General features: G+C 41.2%; 1 protein-coding gene across 1 annotated transcript in view; it reads left to right on the top strand.

Annotated features, from left to right (window-relative positions):
- Dnah3 (dynein axonemal heavy chain 3) overlaps positions 1 to 17,322 on the top strand; it is a 155,250-nt gene that overhangs the window by 17,887 nt on the left and 120,041 nt on the right. The window contains exons 8-15 of the mRNA XM_077802616.1: positions 318 to 443; positions 2,112 to 2,307; positions 3,898 to 4,077; positions 6,908 to 7,044; positions 10,482 to 10,587; positions 10,777 to 10,955; positions 11,707 to 11,891; positions 13,079 to 13,202. Coding sequence (XP_077658742.1) covers positions 318 to 443; positions 2,112 to 2,307; positions 3,898 to 4,077; positions 6,908 to 7,044; positions 10,482 to 10,587; positions 10,777 to 10,955; positions 11,707 to 11,891; positions 13,079 to 13,202 — 1,233 coding nt within the window. The remainder of the gene's footprint in view (positions 1 to 317; positions 444 to 2,111; positions 2,308 to 3,897; positions 4,078 to 6,907; positions 7,045 to 10,481; positions 10,588 to 10,776; positions 10,956 to 11,706; positions 11,892 to 13,078; positions 13,203 to 17,322) is intronic.

Raw genomic sequence — 17,322 nt, 5'->3', positions numbered from 1 at the left:
AGTTTTGCTAGGTGCGGTAGCACACGTCTGTAATCCCAGCAGCTTGGGAGGCTGAAGCAGGAGGATTTCAAGTTCAAGGCCAACCTCAGCAACTTAGTGAGACCCTGTCTCAAAATACAAAACAAAAAAGACTGGGGTTGTAGCTCAGTAGTAAAGCACCCCTGGGTTAAATGTCCAGAACAAAAATTAAAAAATGAGTTTTACTCTGCTTCAATTTCTTCTCATTGAAAAATAAGACCATTTGCCCTTTGAACTTTTCCTGTAAAATTCATTATTGGCTTTTTCAGCTTAGGAGGTTTCTCCCTCTCTTTTGGCAGATTTAAAGACCTCAGGTTCGTGCGAACAGCAGAAATACTGGAAGGGAAACTGCCTCTGCAGCCGAGCGAATATTGGGAAGTGATCCAGAATCACTGCCTGGAAGCTCGCCAAGTTCTCCTCACCAAGTCAGTGCCTGGCCTCTGAATGGGGCTGCACCACAGCCCCCTAAAGATGGAACATTCAAAAATGGAAATTGGTTTCCCATCTGGGGGTTGCACAGACCCTAGTGACTTCCTACTGACATGTTTCTCGGTCGCCTTCTTTCCATATTCCCCTACCCTGGAAGCCTCATGTATAACTGCTCTTTGCCCCTGGCTCCCAGGCTCCCTCTGCCTTTTGGAAATTCTCTTGTTGCTCTTCCTTATGAGGATACCACTCTCATTTCCTTCCTCTGAATCCTTTAGTCTTCAGTGGGCTATAGGACAATGTATTTGAATAACTTTTATTCAGATGGTGCAGGTGAAGAGCCTCAAGGTTGCAAAGTTAGAGGGTTTTCAGATGCTTAGACAGATTTTTTTTCCCTTTGCAAAAGCATGGGAGGCTGAGGCAGGAGGATTTCAAGTTCAAGGCCAACCTCAGCAACTTAGGTCTATATCCTGAGTAAGAGACATGACTTTATGTAAAATGGTGATAATAAATACCCGCTGATTATCAGAGAAAATGCATAGGTCATTGTTGACACATAGTAGAAGCTCAATTAATCTTAAGTATTATTTTCACAGATGTGATTATTGCTAGATACTTCTCTGATTGTTAGAGTAGGTCAGAGAACAAACATGATAGGATGAAATACCCAGTGGCTCCCACTGTGAAGTAGAAATTGGGAGAAGTGGGATTAAAAAAAAAAAGGCACCCATTTCTTATTCTGAATGATGAAGATGGTGTTGTACTTGGCCCTCTCCTCTGCGCCTTTTCTGTTGCAAAGAACTTTGGATAGTGTTTTTGAATCAAGTTCCCAGCCAGCCAAACACGATTGGTGCCAAAGCCCCACTTCCCACAGGGAGGTGCATAAGAAGTCTCATAACCACCTGTTGAGTGAAGCCAAAGTTTCCAGCTGACTGCAGCAGAGGAGTTTTGATCTCAACCAAGCTTGGTGAACATGAAAATTGGGTGTGCAGAGGGGGGTGAAAGAGGGCAGCTTGCCTGTAACAAGTACTCCTAGGAAGGAAAAGAAAGAAAAGACTGATTTGAAATAATAAGTCTGATTTCTACTCACAACTCTGAGTATCCACTGTCACAATGGATTTTTTCCTCCCAAGTTTATTTCCTTTCTTTTCTTTCTATCTGCAAAATCTAAATCAGAGGCCAAGTGCCTGCTAGAGAGAGAACATTCTAGTTCTTTTTTTTTAAAGAGAGAGTGAGAGAGGAGAGAGAGAGAGAGAGAGAATTTTTAATATTTATTTTTTAGTTCTCGGCAGACACAACATCTTTGTTTGTATGTGATGCTGAGGATGGAACCCGGGCTGCACGCATGCCAGGCGAGTGCGCTACCGCTTGAGCCACATCCCCAGCCCAACATTCTAGTTCTTTAAGCCACTGTACCCCATCTCTGATTATAAAGAAGAAGCAATAGACTTTCAGCAGGACCTGAACAGCTTCTCAATTTAAATCTTATTTGCTTCCAGGAAAGAGGTGTTTGCAGGTGAAGCAACCAGAGTTATGAAATGACCAATTTACAAGGCCACTTAGTAGGAAATGAGCCATCTGCCTGGTTGCAGAGAGCAGAGGGGTGACAGAGAGGGCTTCTCGGAGCTCAGAAAGCTTCTTACATGGATGCCCTTCTTTCTCTGCAGGTGGATCCCTACCTGTGCCCAGCTTTTTGTCTCACAAAAAGAACACTGGATCCGCTTTGCTCCCAAGAGTGACTATGACTCCTCTCGAAGCATCGAGGAATATTTTGCTTCGGTTGCTTCCTTCATGTCACTGCAGCTCAGAGAGCTGGTCATCAAGTCCCTCGAGGACCTCGTTGCCCTCTTCATGATACACAAGGTATGCTGGGAATCCACACTGCGTCCTCTCGAAGGAAAACAACCTTGTTAGAACCAGGATACCATCACGTATGTCTTCAGCTGGTAAACCAAGCCCAAAAGTAAAGTTCTGGATTGGAACCACAATGGGCCATTGTTAGTTTACAAAAATTTTGTCTAAATACACAGTAAACCATCCTGAGATAATTGGTAACATCTACCCAAATTGAGAAGTTGTTAAGAAATTTTAAAGAAAGATTGCATAAAACAGAACACATACTTCTTACAGTAAGGTTGAGGGCACTTTTTATCATCTCGGGTACAAGGAAGGAGTTGAAAAGGTCTGATATCAACCCATGGCTTGATATTTAGGGACTGTTGTGTGTATCCACTGACTATAGTGACTCAGTTCTTTGAAAGGGGAACCCTCCAGAAAGAAAAGGCTCTGTTGACCTAGCTAGTAACTTTCTTCATGAAACTGCTTTGATGAAATAAAAATAGAAATTTAGTCCTAGTTTTCAAAGCACGACAGAATTCCCCTCAGTTGAGATACAGCCTAGGAATCAAGGAGAAGAGTCTTGTGGATTCTGTCACCATGTTCGTATTTCACCTTAAAAAGACTAATAAAAATGAAGTTTTAAGTATTTTTCCAAATAAAGTAAATAATGGACCTTTGGCTAACAAATATAGAAAACAACGCTGCTGAATTGTGACTGCCATGTTAGCTCTCTAAGCTGGAGGGCAACGCTGTAGATGTCATTAGAAGCATCTACTTTGCCAAACAGAAGAAACCCAGATGGGGGGAGAAATCTCACTCTAAAATTCCACTCAGAGAAAAAAGTAAAAGTTATGTGTCTGAAGAAAGGGGAAATTTATGAGTATTTGACACACAGTAGATGTGCAATAAATGTTCTACTTTAAATCTAGAGATCTTTAATTACTGGACAAGTCCTTTACAGCTCCCTAAGGAAATTTCATTAGGCACTCTAATTTATGAAACTTATCTACTTTTTTTGAATAAAATTAGAAATACCTTTAAGTCAATGTTTCTGTTTTAGGAAGACTGATGTTTTGAGCATCTGAAATAGACCATACACTCATAAGCAGTGCCATTTGGGGTGTACAGATAATTATCCATGCTTTAAATAACTTTTGTTGAGCACCTACTACATGCCAAATATTGTCTTGGATATTTTGGAGGTGAGAGATGGATCAGATGTAGATCCCACCTTTTAAGTTTAAAATCTTGCTGAAGATAAAAATAAATACTATGAAGGAAGTGGAAATATGGAAGTTCAGCAGTGCAGGAGATTTTATCCAGGGAGGGAGGCTTCCCAGAGCTGAATTTTGAAGGGTGGGAAGGATTTAGAAATTAGAGTGCAGTAAACACTAAGCAAAATAAACAATACCAAACAAGGGTTTTGAGAAAGGGGAGGAGCAGGAGCTCAGAGTGGTGTAGGCTATGCGGAGCCTGTGATTTAAACATGCGTAGTATTGGTATGGTTCACTTCCCTCCCTGGTGCTCAGGTAGACTGTGAATGCATGACTTTCACTCCCCTGACTTTGAAAGGCCCAATATGGTGACATTTGTCATACCTTATATCTCCTGAAGGATGGAAATGACTTCACAGAGCCCTACCAAGAGATGAATTTCTTCATACCCCAGCTAATTGTGATCAAACTTGAAGTCCAGGAGCCCAATATTGTATTTAATCCAACTTTTGATGCATGCTGGGAATTGATAAAAAATTCTTTCTTGGAAATTATTAAGAACTCTAATGGGATCCCCAAGGTATAGTATTTATTCACTTAATCCTCATTTGTATCTTTATTCCTGAATAAAATGTTTAAGTGGTTGATAGTACAAGACATAATGGGTGTGGTATTCACTTAGGAAATTTTACTTTGGGAATATATCTTGAATATACTCCTTTAACTCCCAGAAAGATTATGTGGGCCATAAAGAAAGGTCCATGCAGCCCAGGACTGTGCTTCTAGTAAGGGCATTAAGAGTTGTTTTTGAGGGAGTATAGTCCCTTCCATGATGCCAACTCCCAAGGAGCAGATGTGTCCCAAGCCATATCCAACTCAGGCTAATAATTCATTATGGATTACTTGCCATGAACTTGACAGGAATTTTTGTAAAATTGGATTTGATTTCATTTTGAAGTTCTCATTGGTTTGTTTCTTTGCCTTGTAGACTTCCAGAGAGAAATCTCCCCTTCCTGGCCCAAGCCCTTTCCCATTTACTTCTCAGGGTGGAATTGCTAATCAGATACGGACAGTTATGAGCAAACGTTGGCCATTAGACAGGATCATCCACATTGTTTAACACCTGTCTGATTCCCTCCAGGTGTTTGGTGTGATAAGAGGACCTGTGTCCAGACCCACATGGGGAGGGAGCTGGGGATTCTTGTTTTTTCTTTCTTTCTTGTTCTCGCCAGAATATACACTTACACACGTTTGAGTCCTCTTCTCTGGATAATCCTGTACTTAGAGAGTTCTAAGAAATCAAGATTAGAGAAGAGGTGTGTAGGGAAGCCTGTGAAGCTAAAGGTTCCAGCTGACTGCAGCAAAGGAGTTTTGATCTCAACCAAACTTGGTGAACATGAAAATTGGGTGTGCAGAAGTGGGTGAAAGAGGGCAGCTTGCCTGTAACCAGGATTCCTAGGAAGAAAATGAAAGAAAAGACTGTGATTTGAAATGATAAGTGTGGGGCTTGGACCTGATTAAAATACACCCTACTCAAGGCCCCTTCCCTGCTGTTGCTGGGTGATGTTTTCGAGCCGCTGGGGCGGGAGAGCCAGCAGCTGGGATGCTGCTGAGGAAGGCCTAGCAGAGGCTGGTGCCACCCTCCACCCCCCTACTTAGTGGATTGTAATGGCACGAAGACAACCTCCTAGGGGACAGATTTGTGCCAGGTTTGAAAGCTATTGCACCAAACCATGAGAAAAAAGCACAAGGTCTCGGAGTTCTCCCTCGAGGGTGATGTCCACCCATAGTACAGCTCCCTCTCTGAGTGCTTCTGGCTGTTCTAGTTAACAATGAAAAATCAAATGACAGTTTCTTAGGTTGAATAGCTACAAACTACATCTAAGCAGTGACAGATTGGCAGTTCCCCCTTTCCCTACCAGTCTGGCTTTATTTATGATTAAACCTAAGTTTTTGGTGGGGGAAAAGGGGGCAGAAAATTCAGTAAGAAACTTTGGGAAATAAAATAAATAGCATTCAAGGTGCAGGATAGAGGCATATTGATGAGAGTTACTAAAGAAAGTAAAAGGAAATATTGGAAGTTGTTTGTCTCGGCAGTATAACTGAGGGAAAGGATGCTCTAATCCTGACTGATGCAAAAAATTTGAATGAGACGCAGAATTAAAATGAAGCTGAGTGAATAAGGGAATGTTTATAAAACTAAAATGCAATGCTTAGAATTTAAGCCATTGTTAGCTGTCATGTTGCTGCATTACTTTCATACTGAGGCAAAATCATACTTGGCTGTGGAGAAGGGCCAAGGGACAGTCTCTCTCCTAATGGGTGAGTCCTCTTCCTCAATGTGCCAGGGAATGCCAAGTCAGAGAAGTGCCCAGAGGGAGCACTGAGGGTGATGTCAAGACCAAGGAATCCAAGATCAGAGAGCCAGAGAAAAGAGCAGAATGTCACAATTAATTACCTGGAAAGGACAGGATTGCTCCTGTTTTCAGTTTCACAGACTGCTCTCTAGGGCATGGGAGAACTGCCACAGCAGAAGGTGAACTTTTAGGGAAACCTAGGATCTCCTGGGGGCCCACAAGGACTCTCTAAAAACATGAGACTTGAAAGGAACAGGGTACTGAAAGAGGAGTAATCCAATCATAAAGATATAGGCAAGGACGGATTGGAGTCGTCCTCCGAGTGAAGCGGTGGAAGTCTCTCAGGAGTTCCTCTCTACTCCCAGGTCGAGGTCCAAAGGCCCGTCGCTGGAGGCAAATTTGGCGTGAGGGTAGGGAAGAAATGGATCCTGGACGAGCCCCCAGATGTTATAGTTAAAGCTTCGTCCTGGGGTTTCATAAACTGACTTCCAGAATACTCCCGTATAATCAAATGTGACTTATGGAGTAGAAGGAGGAGATCAAGAGGGATGGAGGAGAAGGACAGAAAAGGGGAGGAAATGCAGAGTGAATGTAATAAAATTATGCTATGAACATGGATAAATACACCACAGGGAATTCCATTGTTATGTGCATGTAAAAAGCACCAATCAAAAATAAATAAATAAATGAGTGAAAGGAAGATCAGTAGAGCAGAAGAAGAATGGGGGAATGAAGGAGAGGAGGGAAAGGTCGGGGGAACGGCAGTGAAATGGAGTAAATCAAATTCCACTGTGTACGACTTTGTCAAAATGAACCCAACTACTGTGCATAACTATAATGCCTAATTAAAAGGGGGAAAAAAAGGGAGCTATCCAGGCAAGAAGAGAGGAGAGAATGGAGGTAGCCGGAACAGGAGGGTGGTTCCTGCACTGCCTGAGAGGGACTAGAGGGAGAATGAGCTGGCTTCCCTGAAACGAGTCCATTGCTAGAAATCTTGCATTTTGGTATTGTCTCCCTTCTTGTGGATGTCTAAAAGTGCTTTCTGCTCTCTAGGTGGAGTCTGTCCTGTTCCCAGAGTTGAAGGGATATAACCTGATCCTTGGAACAGTGGACAGTAAAGAAAAACTTGTTTCTGATTTTGTGGATCAAACTTTTGACGTATTTCAGAAAAATCAAGTTGGCCCCCACAAGTAAGTTCATTGAGCTATAACTGTATTACACAGTCTTTGTGGTTTTGGTTCTTAACTATCATCAAATAAGCAATTTCTATTTCCACAAACCTAAACACGTACATAAAATGACTTGCCAGTACTTACATGGGTATTACTGTTTATCCCCATGTTACAGATGAGGAAACTGTAACTTTCCTGGTGTTAACCCATAAATAAACAGAAGTGCCAGGATTTAAATGAAACTGCAGATCTGTCTCCATTATCTGAAAGCCAAGGGGTCAGATGGATTTTGGCATTAAAAATATTTCTGGATTTTAAGAAAGTCATCTATCACATATTAGTTGCAGCTTCTGCAAGGTCTAGGGCAACATATTCATATTTCTGCTGTGAAACCTGCAAATATTCATATCAGTAGCCTCACTTCAGTTTAGGCCAGATTTTGCTTCCAAATGAGTATCTGATGCAACTTTGTTTTCTCAGAGATTTTTGGAATGGGGAATTTAAGGGAGAGGGCTTGAAGAGCAGTTATCAGAATCCTGTCATCACCACACCGTAGAACATCTCACAGCTGTTAACATAATGTGAGCAAGCAGTGACTATTTTAGTGTAATCACATAATGTCACTTCCAAACTGAGATGTAGAAGGAGTGTTATTAACAATTACCATGGGACAGTGCTTTGTCTCAGGCAAGCCAGGACATCTGGTTCCCTTAACCCAAGTTTTCTTTTTTTTAAATTAATTAATTAATTTTAATTAGGTATATATGACAGTAGAATGCATTTTGATTCATTGTACACAATTGCACCACTACTTTTCATTTCTCTGGTTGTACACAATATCCTATCACACCATTTGTGCAGTCATACATGTACCTAGGGTGATAATGTCCATCTCGCTCCACCATATTCCCTGTCCCCATGCCCCATCCCCACCTCACCTTCCCCTTTGCCCCATCAAGATTCCTTCATTCTTCCCATACCCCTGCCAAATTATGGATCAGCATCCACTTACAGAAAGAACATTTGGCCTTTGGTTTTTTGGGGATTGGTTTACTTTGCTTAGCATGATATTCTCAAACTTCATCCATTTACCTATAAATGCCATAATTTTTATCCTCTTTTAATGCTGAGTAATATTCTATTGTGTATATATACCATAATTTTTTATCCATTCATCTATTGAAGAGCATCTAGGTTGCTTCCACAGTTTAGCTTTGTGAATTGAGCTGCTATAACATTGATGGGGCTGCCTTACTATAGTATGCTGATTTTAAGTCCTTTGGGTATAGACTAAGAAGTGGGATAGCTGTGTCAAATAGTGGTTCCATTCCAAATTTTCTACGCAATCTCCATATTGCTTTCCAGATTGGTTGCACAATTTGCAGTCCCATCAGTAATGTATGAGTGTGCCTTTTCCCCCATATCCTCACCAACATTTATTGTTGTTTGTATTCTTAATGACTGCCATTCTGACTGGTGTGAGGTGAAATCTTAGAGTAGTTTTGACTTGCATTTCTCTAATTACTAGAGATGTTGAACATGAGAAGTATCTGTTCAGTTCCTTAGCTCATTTATTGATTGTGTTGGTTTTCTTTGGGGGGGGGTATTTTTTTTGTGTGTGTTCTCTATGTATCCTGGAGATTAGTGCTCTATCTGATGTGCATGTGGCAAAAATTTGCTCCCAAAATGTAGGCTTTCTCTTCACTTCATTGATTGTCTCTTTTGCTGAGAAGAAGCTTTTTAATTTGAGTCCATCCCATTTAGTAACTCTTGATTTTATTTCTTATGCTTTAGGAATATTAAGGAAGTCAGGTCCTAATCTGAAGTGATAAAAATTTGGGCCTGCTTTTTCCTCTGTTAGGTGCAGGGTCTCTGGTCTAATTCCTAGGTCCTTGATCCACTTTGACAAAGGTTGAGTTTTGTGCATGGTGAGACATAAGGGTTTATTTGCATTTTGCTGCATATGGATTTCCAGTTATGCCAGCATCATTTGTTGAAGAGGCTATCTTTTCTCCAATGTATGTTTGGGGTGCCTTTGTCTAGTATGAGATAACTGCATGTATGTGGTTTGTCTCATGTCTTCTATTCTGTACCACTGGTCTACCTGTCTATTTGGTGCTAATACCATGCCATTTTTTGTTACTAGAGCTCTGTAGTATAGTTTAAGGTCTGGTATTGTGATGCCTCCTGTTTCACTCTTCTTCTAAGGATTGCTTTGGCTATTCTGGGAACCCCAGGTTTCTTTACTGTGCTCTATTGAATCTTTTGATTCTGTATCATGGGAGGCTGTGCTTTATGTGGTAAGATGCTTAGCAGCATCCCCAGCTGCTACCTGCTCAATGTCAACAAGAACCACCCAAAGTTCCCCAAACATGGCCAGATATCCCTTGCAGGCCCAAATTGCCTCTAATGGAGAAAAGAACTAAACTTGACTGAAAGTCATTGTCTCAGAATTTGGAAGTGCTGCCCTCAGGAATTTAATGTGGGGACTTTATTTGAAGCACATGTTTTCCCTGTTCATGGAGACTTATTTGTACAGTTTATCTTTCTGGACTGACAGTTCCATGGGTTTCTCTCTGCATCTCAGTTTCAGAGTCTCTGACGTGTTGTCCAACACTTGGAAACCTGCGGGCTCCAGCGAGTTCTGTTTACTTAGTAAAACCTTAATTTTAATTTAAACTTATTTCAAGACAGACTATTCCAAATATAATGTCAACATTGGAAAATCTGTTCAGCCACTTTGTTGGGGTCTTAAAATAGATAATTTTTATTTTAGTATATTTTAGGTTAATTGACTCCAAATTTTCATCTTAAAATTAGACATAGAGGGGCTGGGGATGTGGCTCAGTGGTAAAGCACTTGCCTAGTATGTGTGAGGCCCTGAGTTCAATCCCAGCAATGCAAAAAAAAAAAATTAGACATAGAATTTTTGAAGGATGGAGGGAAACTAATATTTATTATACATTCATTGTAAGCATAGTATTAATCACTATATGTATACATGTATACAATTATATGTGTATACATGTAATTATAATTAAGATTTATGGCAATTCTATAAAGTATGAATTATAATTTCCCTTTAAAATGGAAGAACACTGAGTTTTGAGAACCCAGACTAACTAAATTCATGCAGCAAGAAACTGGCAAATTGGAATTAGAAGCCACAAAATTCAGAATTCTGAGTTTGATATTTCGCTTTCCTGGTTTGGGTTCTCTTAAAAAAATTTAGTTGTAGGTACACAATAATTTTATTTTATTTATTTATTTTTCTGTGGTGCTGAGGATTGAATCTAGTGCCTCACGCGTACTACGCAAGCACTCTACCACTGAGCTACAACCCCAGCCCCTGGGTTCATTTTTTAATGCTATTGTCTGCTTTGATGGCCACTCTGACTCATCTGATTTGTTGACCTGCATTTGTGTGTTTGATTTTATGTTCTTCAACATGGAAGATATTTAAATGTATACAAAAAGTACAATGATCTATTGGATAACACAGCAGAACAAAACATCACTGCTTTCCTGAAAGAAAATCAAGACATTGATGATTTTGTGACGGTAGGAACCCCTCTTGCTACTTCATTCCTTAGTGATATGTGCTACAGTCAATCCAAAGAGTAGTCATCATGTTTCATTAGGGTTTATAGGTCTCAGTATTGGGCTGGTGTTTGCCCCGGAGGAGGCTGGGGGCAAATGGGTAAGAAGCTCAAAGTCAAATCAAGCTGCTGAATGTGCTCCTTTCTGCAGAACATTAATGGCATAAAAAAGCGGAGAAGTGAAATTGCATCCATGCACATTACTGTGCCTTTAGCCATGTTCTGTCTTGACACCGTGACCCTAAATTATGATCTCTGTGAGAGAGCCCAAAATCTCAAAGACCGTTTGATTCAATACCAAGTGGATGTAAATCGGGAGACCAATTCCAGGTATCATCATTCTGTGTAAACAGCAATAATATTTTACATTAACCCAGAGAATCAAAAACCAGAACTTGTGCCTTCCAGCAGTGACCAGGCTGAAGTTCTGATTCAAGTGTTTTCTGCCCCAGAGTGAGGATGACAGAGAATTCAGGTCCATTATATGAGAATAAACTTGCTGGTATACTGTTAAGATGGTGATTATGAATTAACTTGGTGCTCCATTTTACCATAAAATGTGAGAAGTTGTTGGTTGTGGTGATATTCTTACTGTTTTGGTCTACTCATGAGAATTGGTATGGTTTATTCATTAAGATTATGAGCTTTAGAGTCAATTAACCAAAATTTAGATCTTGGATCTGATACTTAGCAACTGTGTTGCTTTGGATGAAGTTACTCAGATTGACTTTCTTCCATCATCAAATGTAGATAATAATAGTACCTACCTTTTATAATTATTAAATAATTAATATATATATAAATGGTTAGCATGGAGCATGGAACCTTGTAAGAGCTTAGTACCTGTCATTACACAAAACCATTACCATTGTTACTATCCCTGAAGTGTGGTGTGCATGTGAATATTATCCAGCAAGGGTTTGCAGGTAGAGAAAAGTTGGAAAACAATGGTGTAGTCTCTAAATAAGGATCATGTCTGCTTAGCATGACAGGTCTTACAAGAAGACATTTTTGATGTCAATGACGATCGTGGTGGTGGTGATGATGGTGATGGTGATGGCAGCCATTTCTTTTTCTGTAGCATTTGTAATCAGTACAACACCATAGCAGAAAGAGTCAGTGAGATTCCTGCCAACACTAAGGAGCTGGTACTTCTCATTGAATTCTTAAAGAAATCCAGTGATGTCACTGTGTTCAAACTCAGGAGACAACTTAGAGATGCAAGTGAGCGGCTGGAGTTCCTGATGGACTATGCAGATTTGCCCCGTAAGTCCAGGGCCACACATGCATATGTATATTTACATTTTCACATGTACATATAAGATAAAATAACTTATATTTTTTAGGAGTAAGAAGCTGGAGGGGGAAAAGGATATGGGAATCCTACCTCCAAATATTAGAAGAGCTGCTTTTCAGCTGTCCTCATGAGATGGAGGCACTAATTCCATACTCCTACCTGTGGGGATTTGATTCACACAAAAGGAATCTTGTTAGACAAAAGGAAAATGCATCTAGAACCTTGACATGTAGCTGTCAGATGCCTGTCTTGGGCATCTTGTGTCTGATATTTCTGGAAATGTCAATTCCAAATGCAGACTCCTTAGATTTTACTTTTCTGTAATCTTAATACAGTCCCACCTTTGAGAGTACCAGGTTATTTTCCTTTATGCTTCTGCATATCTTAAAAAGGAAAGAAAGGTTCAAAACCCCTGAAGGCTTCTTGGTCAAGTTACAGTTTTGAAGTAAGGACTAAGCCCTGAGGGAAAAGTTGAATGCTCTCCAAGAGCCCTTTTCCACCTGAGAACACCTGCGTGTTACCTGGTGTTCACAGTGTGTATGAGGAGTGCGGGGGCTGTTGACAGGAGAGCAAGATGGGTACTGGAAGTGGAAAGGGGTTCCCTAATTCCATGCATACATTCATGAGCTGTGCCCTGGACCCTGGGCTCTCTCATTGTCTCTGCCTCCAAAAGTTACAAGGAAACCCAGTGCATTTAATTTGACGGAACCATGATGGCAGGGCATTTGGCTTTAATACCATTACAGCCATTTAACCAAAGGGAAACTAAAATTCAGATGAAGTAAATGGTTCGAAATGTGGAATTCAACCCAGGTTTCTGATTCTACTTAGCCAATAAAACAGAGTAGTTAGAACATAGACTTTGGGGATTATTAGATCTGGATTCAAATTCTGCTCTGCTGACCTCTAGCAGTGTAACCTTGACCATTTGGTTTAACCATTTTGTCTCCTATCTGTAAAAAATGAAGATGATAATATTATCTACTTTCTAGCCCGGCCCTTAGTAAGTGCTTAATAGATGTTGGCTAGCATTCATCCATCACAGGTCCATTCATTCATTGCCACCCTCCACTGGCTTTGGTTGAACTTTTGACTTGCTGAACTAATTCCCCACATGCTAGGCAGTGTCCTGAAGCACTCTGTCTTTGTTTTGCAGAAGAAGATATCAAACTGAACAGCACTCTGTTCCTCTGGCCAGATCAGATTGAAGATATTTTTGAAAACAGCCGAAACCTGCTCCTTAACAAGAGAGATCAGGCAGAAATGGACCTGATTAAAAGGTACAGGGAGAGTCTGGGGTTGTTTTGGAAATGAGACCAGACTTCATAACACTTCTGCAGGTTCCCAGTGCTGCATAGAGCACCCGCCATCCCATAGCAGTGAGTGGGTAAAGACTCAAGATAGTTGGTGGAGAAGGAATTTCCTTTGGCTTCCCACTGAGGGGTGTTCTCTTTAATCCTGCTTCACTGTAGTAACCCCTGCCAATGTCTTTCCTCCCTGTTTTGAATAACTGGAATTTGGCAGAGCAGAGAGAAATAGGCAAAAATAGTGACGTGTAATAACGGCTTCCACAATAGCAACAGCAGAAGTGTCAGCCTGGCGTTGGAGACCACAGATCTGTGTGGTATCAAGACAGGAGACATAAAGGCACGGCAGGGGGCTGAGAAATTGACTGTTTTGCAGCTGGTCTTGTTCAGTGCTAATGTGGCTATAATCATTTTTTTCATTCACTCTGTGTCAATGGGAATTTATTGTGGATCTTTACTATGTGATGGGTTCTATTCTAGACATGCATGTGTTTGGCCATTAAATAAAGATTTTAATCCAGCGACAGAGAAAATACAGACATACTGAAAAATCTAACAATGTGAAGTCAAGGGAGCCAAGTGTTTTTCACATGATAGACACACACACACACACACACACACACACACACACACACCAGCTTGTAACATTTGGACCATGAACTACAGATTCATGCCAATTACCCTGTCTTCTTCACACATGAGATTCCCACTGCCCAACTTCACTGCTATAATCCCTGTAAATACTTTCAAGAAAGGAAAGGGGTGGATAAAAGTAGACTTCAGGCTGGGGGTGTAGCTCAATGATAGAGCACTTGTCTAGGATGTGCGAGGCCTGGGGTTCAGCCCACGGGATCATGAGAGAGGCAGACAGACAGACTCTACACAGAATGAAAGTTTGGCCTGAGGAGAAACCCGTTTATCTCCTACCTTGAAAAGAAGACCTAGATCTATTCCCCAGGGGGTATAAAAATGTCTTTTTGTTTTCTCTCTTACAACCTTCTCCTTACCTACATGAATACTGTCTCCAGAGCCTGGAACTTAGCCTGATGGGTGGAAGAGATATATTTCTCAATTCATAGACTATGTTTCAATGCAGTTTTAGATCTGCTGCAAAACTGAGCAAAGAGTACAAAGGGTTCCCGGATAATGCCCCACACCTACGCACATACACAGCCTTCCCTGTGGAACTGACTTTTATGCCTAACCACAAAGCAAAACCATTTTGTTAGTTAGATAGATGCACAGAAGCAAGTTCCATCATCTCTCTGAACCTCAGTATCCCTCATCTGGAGGGTGGGATAACACTGCAGCCAAACATTGGGTTCAAGGATGAAATGAGATGAGCTCAGAGTGTGCTGGTTGGTTTCTAGTGCATGGTGGGCATCAATGCTGTCAGCTTCCCCCTCGCTTTTAACAATGACCCCTTTGGGTGAAGAATGCTTTTGAACTTCCAGACTGCTGCCTCCTTGAAGGTGTACTTTAGGATGCACTACCCTGGAGGCAGAAGTGCTGTTGGACTTAAGAGGAGTGAGGATGGACCCTGGGGAAAGTGGGAGCAGCTGTCACTTATGGTGAGAGGAGAAGAGAGCCGGGCTTCTCCTTTCTGAGGGCTCTCAGCTTGATCCTGGAATCTGGTTCCTGGGCTCAGCAGTAGAGGCCACAGAAGAGCCATCTGGAAGAGGCTTACCAAGCAGCCCTGGCCCAGCCCTCTCCTTGCTGACCTTAGACATCCATCCTGTCCATAATTTTGAACTAACCTTGAGGGCGTCCTGGGAGGAGGGCTGAGTAATATTCATGTTTCATCTGTCTTCTATGAAAACAATCCTGTTTCCTCTCCAAGAAGCTTGAACTCGCTTTTCCAACCCTCATTAATTTTTGGCTTCCGTGCCAGTTATTCTCCTTGAGCTGCCCCCACCTCACCCTGCTGTCCATTCTCCTCCTGCTCTGTCTGAGAGGCTGACATCCAGACTGTGGCCTCCAGTTCCCTCATCCGTGGGATCCTGCCACTGGAGACTCCCACGGAGGCTGGAGAGGGATTGTGGGCCCTTTTCTCCTTTCCCTTTCTGCTTGGCCCTGGGGCTCTGGGTGGCAATGCCAGTTGCTCTAGGGTTTCAATTCTCCTTATCCCCTCATGCCTAGGGATCATAAGGGTTCCCCTCGAAGGAAGGTCTCTGGGTGCCTACTATGTACTGTTCTTTTAACGGTACCAGTATTTTACCTCTGTAGGTAGTTCCTTTGTTGAAGTATCTTAGAACATCAGAGATAATCCCATTTCCTGCCAGAATTCTGGCCAATCCACCATCTTTAAATTTTTCTATTATCCTTCGTTGGACTCCAGGTGGTCCCACAAGTACAACTCATTTACTTGACCTAATTTCCTGAGTGAACTATTGTATAGAAATTCGAATATACATACATACACCCATATACATTTATATACATATATGCAAATTGATGTGTATATACATATGGGCTTAAAAAATTCTAAGAAGAAATTATATAATAATGTACATTAGTTATCTATTGAGGTATATCAAAACATAACAGATTAGAATAATTAAAAAATGATTATCTCATAGAATCTGGATTATAAATCCAAGTGCAGCTTAACTATATGCCTGTGGCTCAAGGTCTCCCTTGGAGTTGGTGTCAGGGTCTGAGCCAAGGCTGTGCCCTCATCTGAGGGCTTAGCTAGGGAGGACCTCTTTCTGGACCTACTCACATGATATTGTAGGATTCAGTTCCTCATGGGCTGTTGGCCAGAAACCGCCATCTATTCCTTGCCACAGGGCTTCTCCCCAGGCTAGCTCAGAGCACAGCAGCTGTTTTCCTTCAGAACAAGAGAGAAAGAGACCAAGAGAAAGAATGAGAAAGCAAGATAGAAGTCAGTCTTCCTGTGAGCTAATCTTGGAAGCGACACCCCATCCCTTTTGCCATATCTGTCTGTAAGAAGTGAGTTATTACACAGGGTAAGAACACCAGGAGGTGGGGATCCTTAGGCTGCTTCCCACGCAGTGCAATTAGAAATAAATCCAAATCAAATCACTCAAATCACTTGAAAATAACTCTCATGCTCCTAAGGAGGAAAAAAAAGAACATTAAAACTGCCATAACAGAATTAAATATTTTTAAGATAATAGCCAAATTTATGGAGTGTCACTGAAGCTGTTCTCCATGGCACCTCCCCTTGTTTATTCAACGGATATTGATTGTGTGCCGCGTGTCAGTTCTCTCTGCCAAGTGCTGGGAATACAACAAGGAATTAAGGAGGCAAAAGCTGTTTTCATAGATTTACATTCCAGTGAGTGAGAACTTGTATAGTGGTTGTTCTGTAGCAGGTTCAATTCTGAGTGTTTTATATTAAGTTACTATTAAGTAAAACCTTTTTCTCTCTCTGTTTTCTATCTTGGAGGCATGGAGAGTTTAAGTGTCTTGCCCTGGTCTACATAGCTATGAAGTGGCAGTATAAGCATCTGAACCAAGCCTGTCTGGCTCCAGACCCTGTCCATGAAGCACAGTGTTATTCTACCTGATTAAGAAAAAGGAGAAGCAAGTTTGAGATTTGCTTTGTTGATCCTATGGATGAAGTAGATAAATCTCTGTAAATGCTCCCTGCCCACAGCTGCCCCAATCCCCCTAGCTGAAATAGCCCTCCACCAACTGATCCACTAACCACTGTGTTTTGTTTTCTTTAGAGTATTTATCACTATCAGGAATATCTCATTTCACCTTTATCCTCCTGTGGATCCATCTATCCATTCATCCATCCATGTTTATCGTCTAGGTCTCCCACGATTAAAATATGTGTTCCATGAAGATAGCTTAATAACATACTTCTCAGATTTATTTGTGATGCTTAGACCAGTTATGGAATGTATTCAGTACTCAATAATAAATATTTAAATAATATCCAAATGAAAAGCAATAGGTGCATACATACATTTTCATATTTACCTGTTTACCTGTACAGGAAAACATACGAAAATGTTTAATCACAGGTTCACAGCTGATCCATATCTTGTAGGTGGAATTATAGGTAGTTTAATTTATTTTTTCTTCTTCATTTATTTTTAGATAAATAGAGAAGTAGAGA

Source organism: Urocitellus parryii, chromosome 9, assembly GCF_045843805.1.
Source record: "Urocitellus parryii isolate mUroPar1 chromosome 9, mUroPar1.hap1, whole genome shotgun sequence".
NCBI lineage: Eukaryota > Metazoa > Chordata > Mammalia > Rodentia > Sciuridae > Urocitellus > Urocitellus parryii.
Note: the sequence above shows the minus strand (reverse complement) of the source record. Positions and strands in the feature narration are given on the sequence as shown.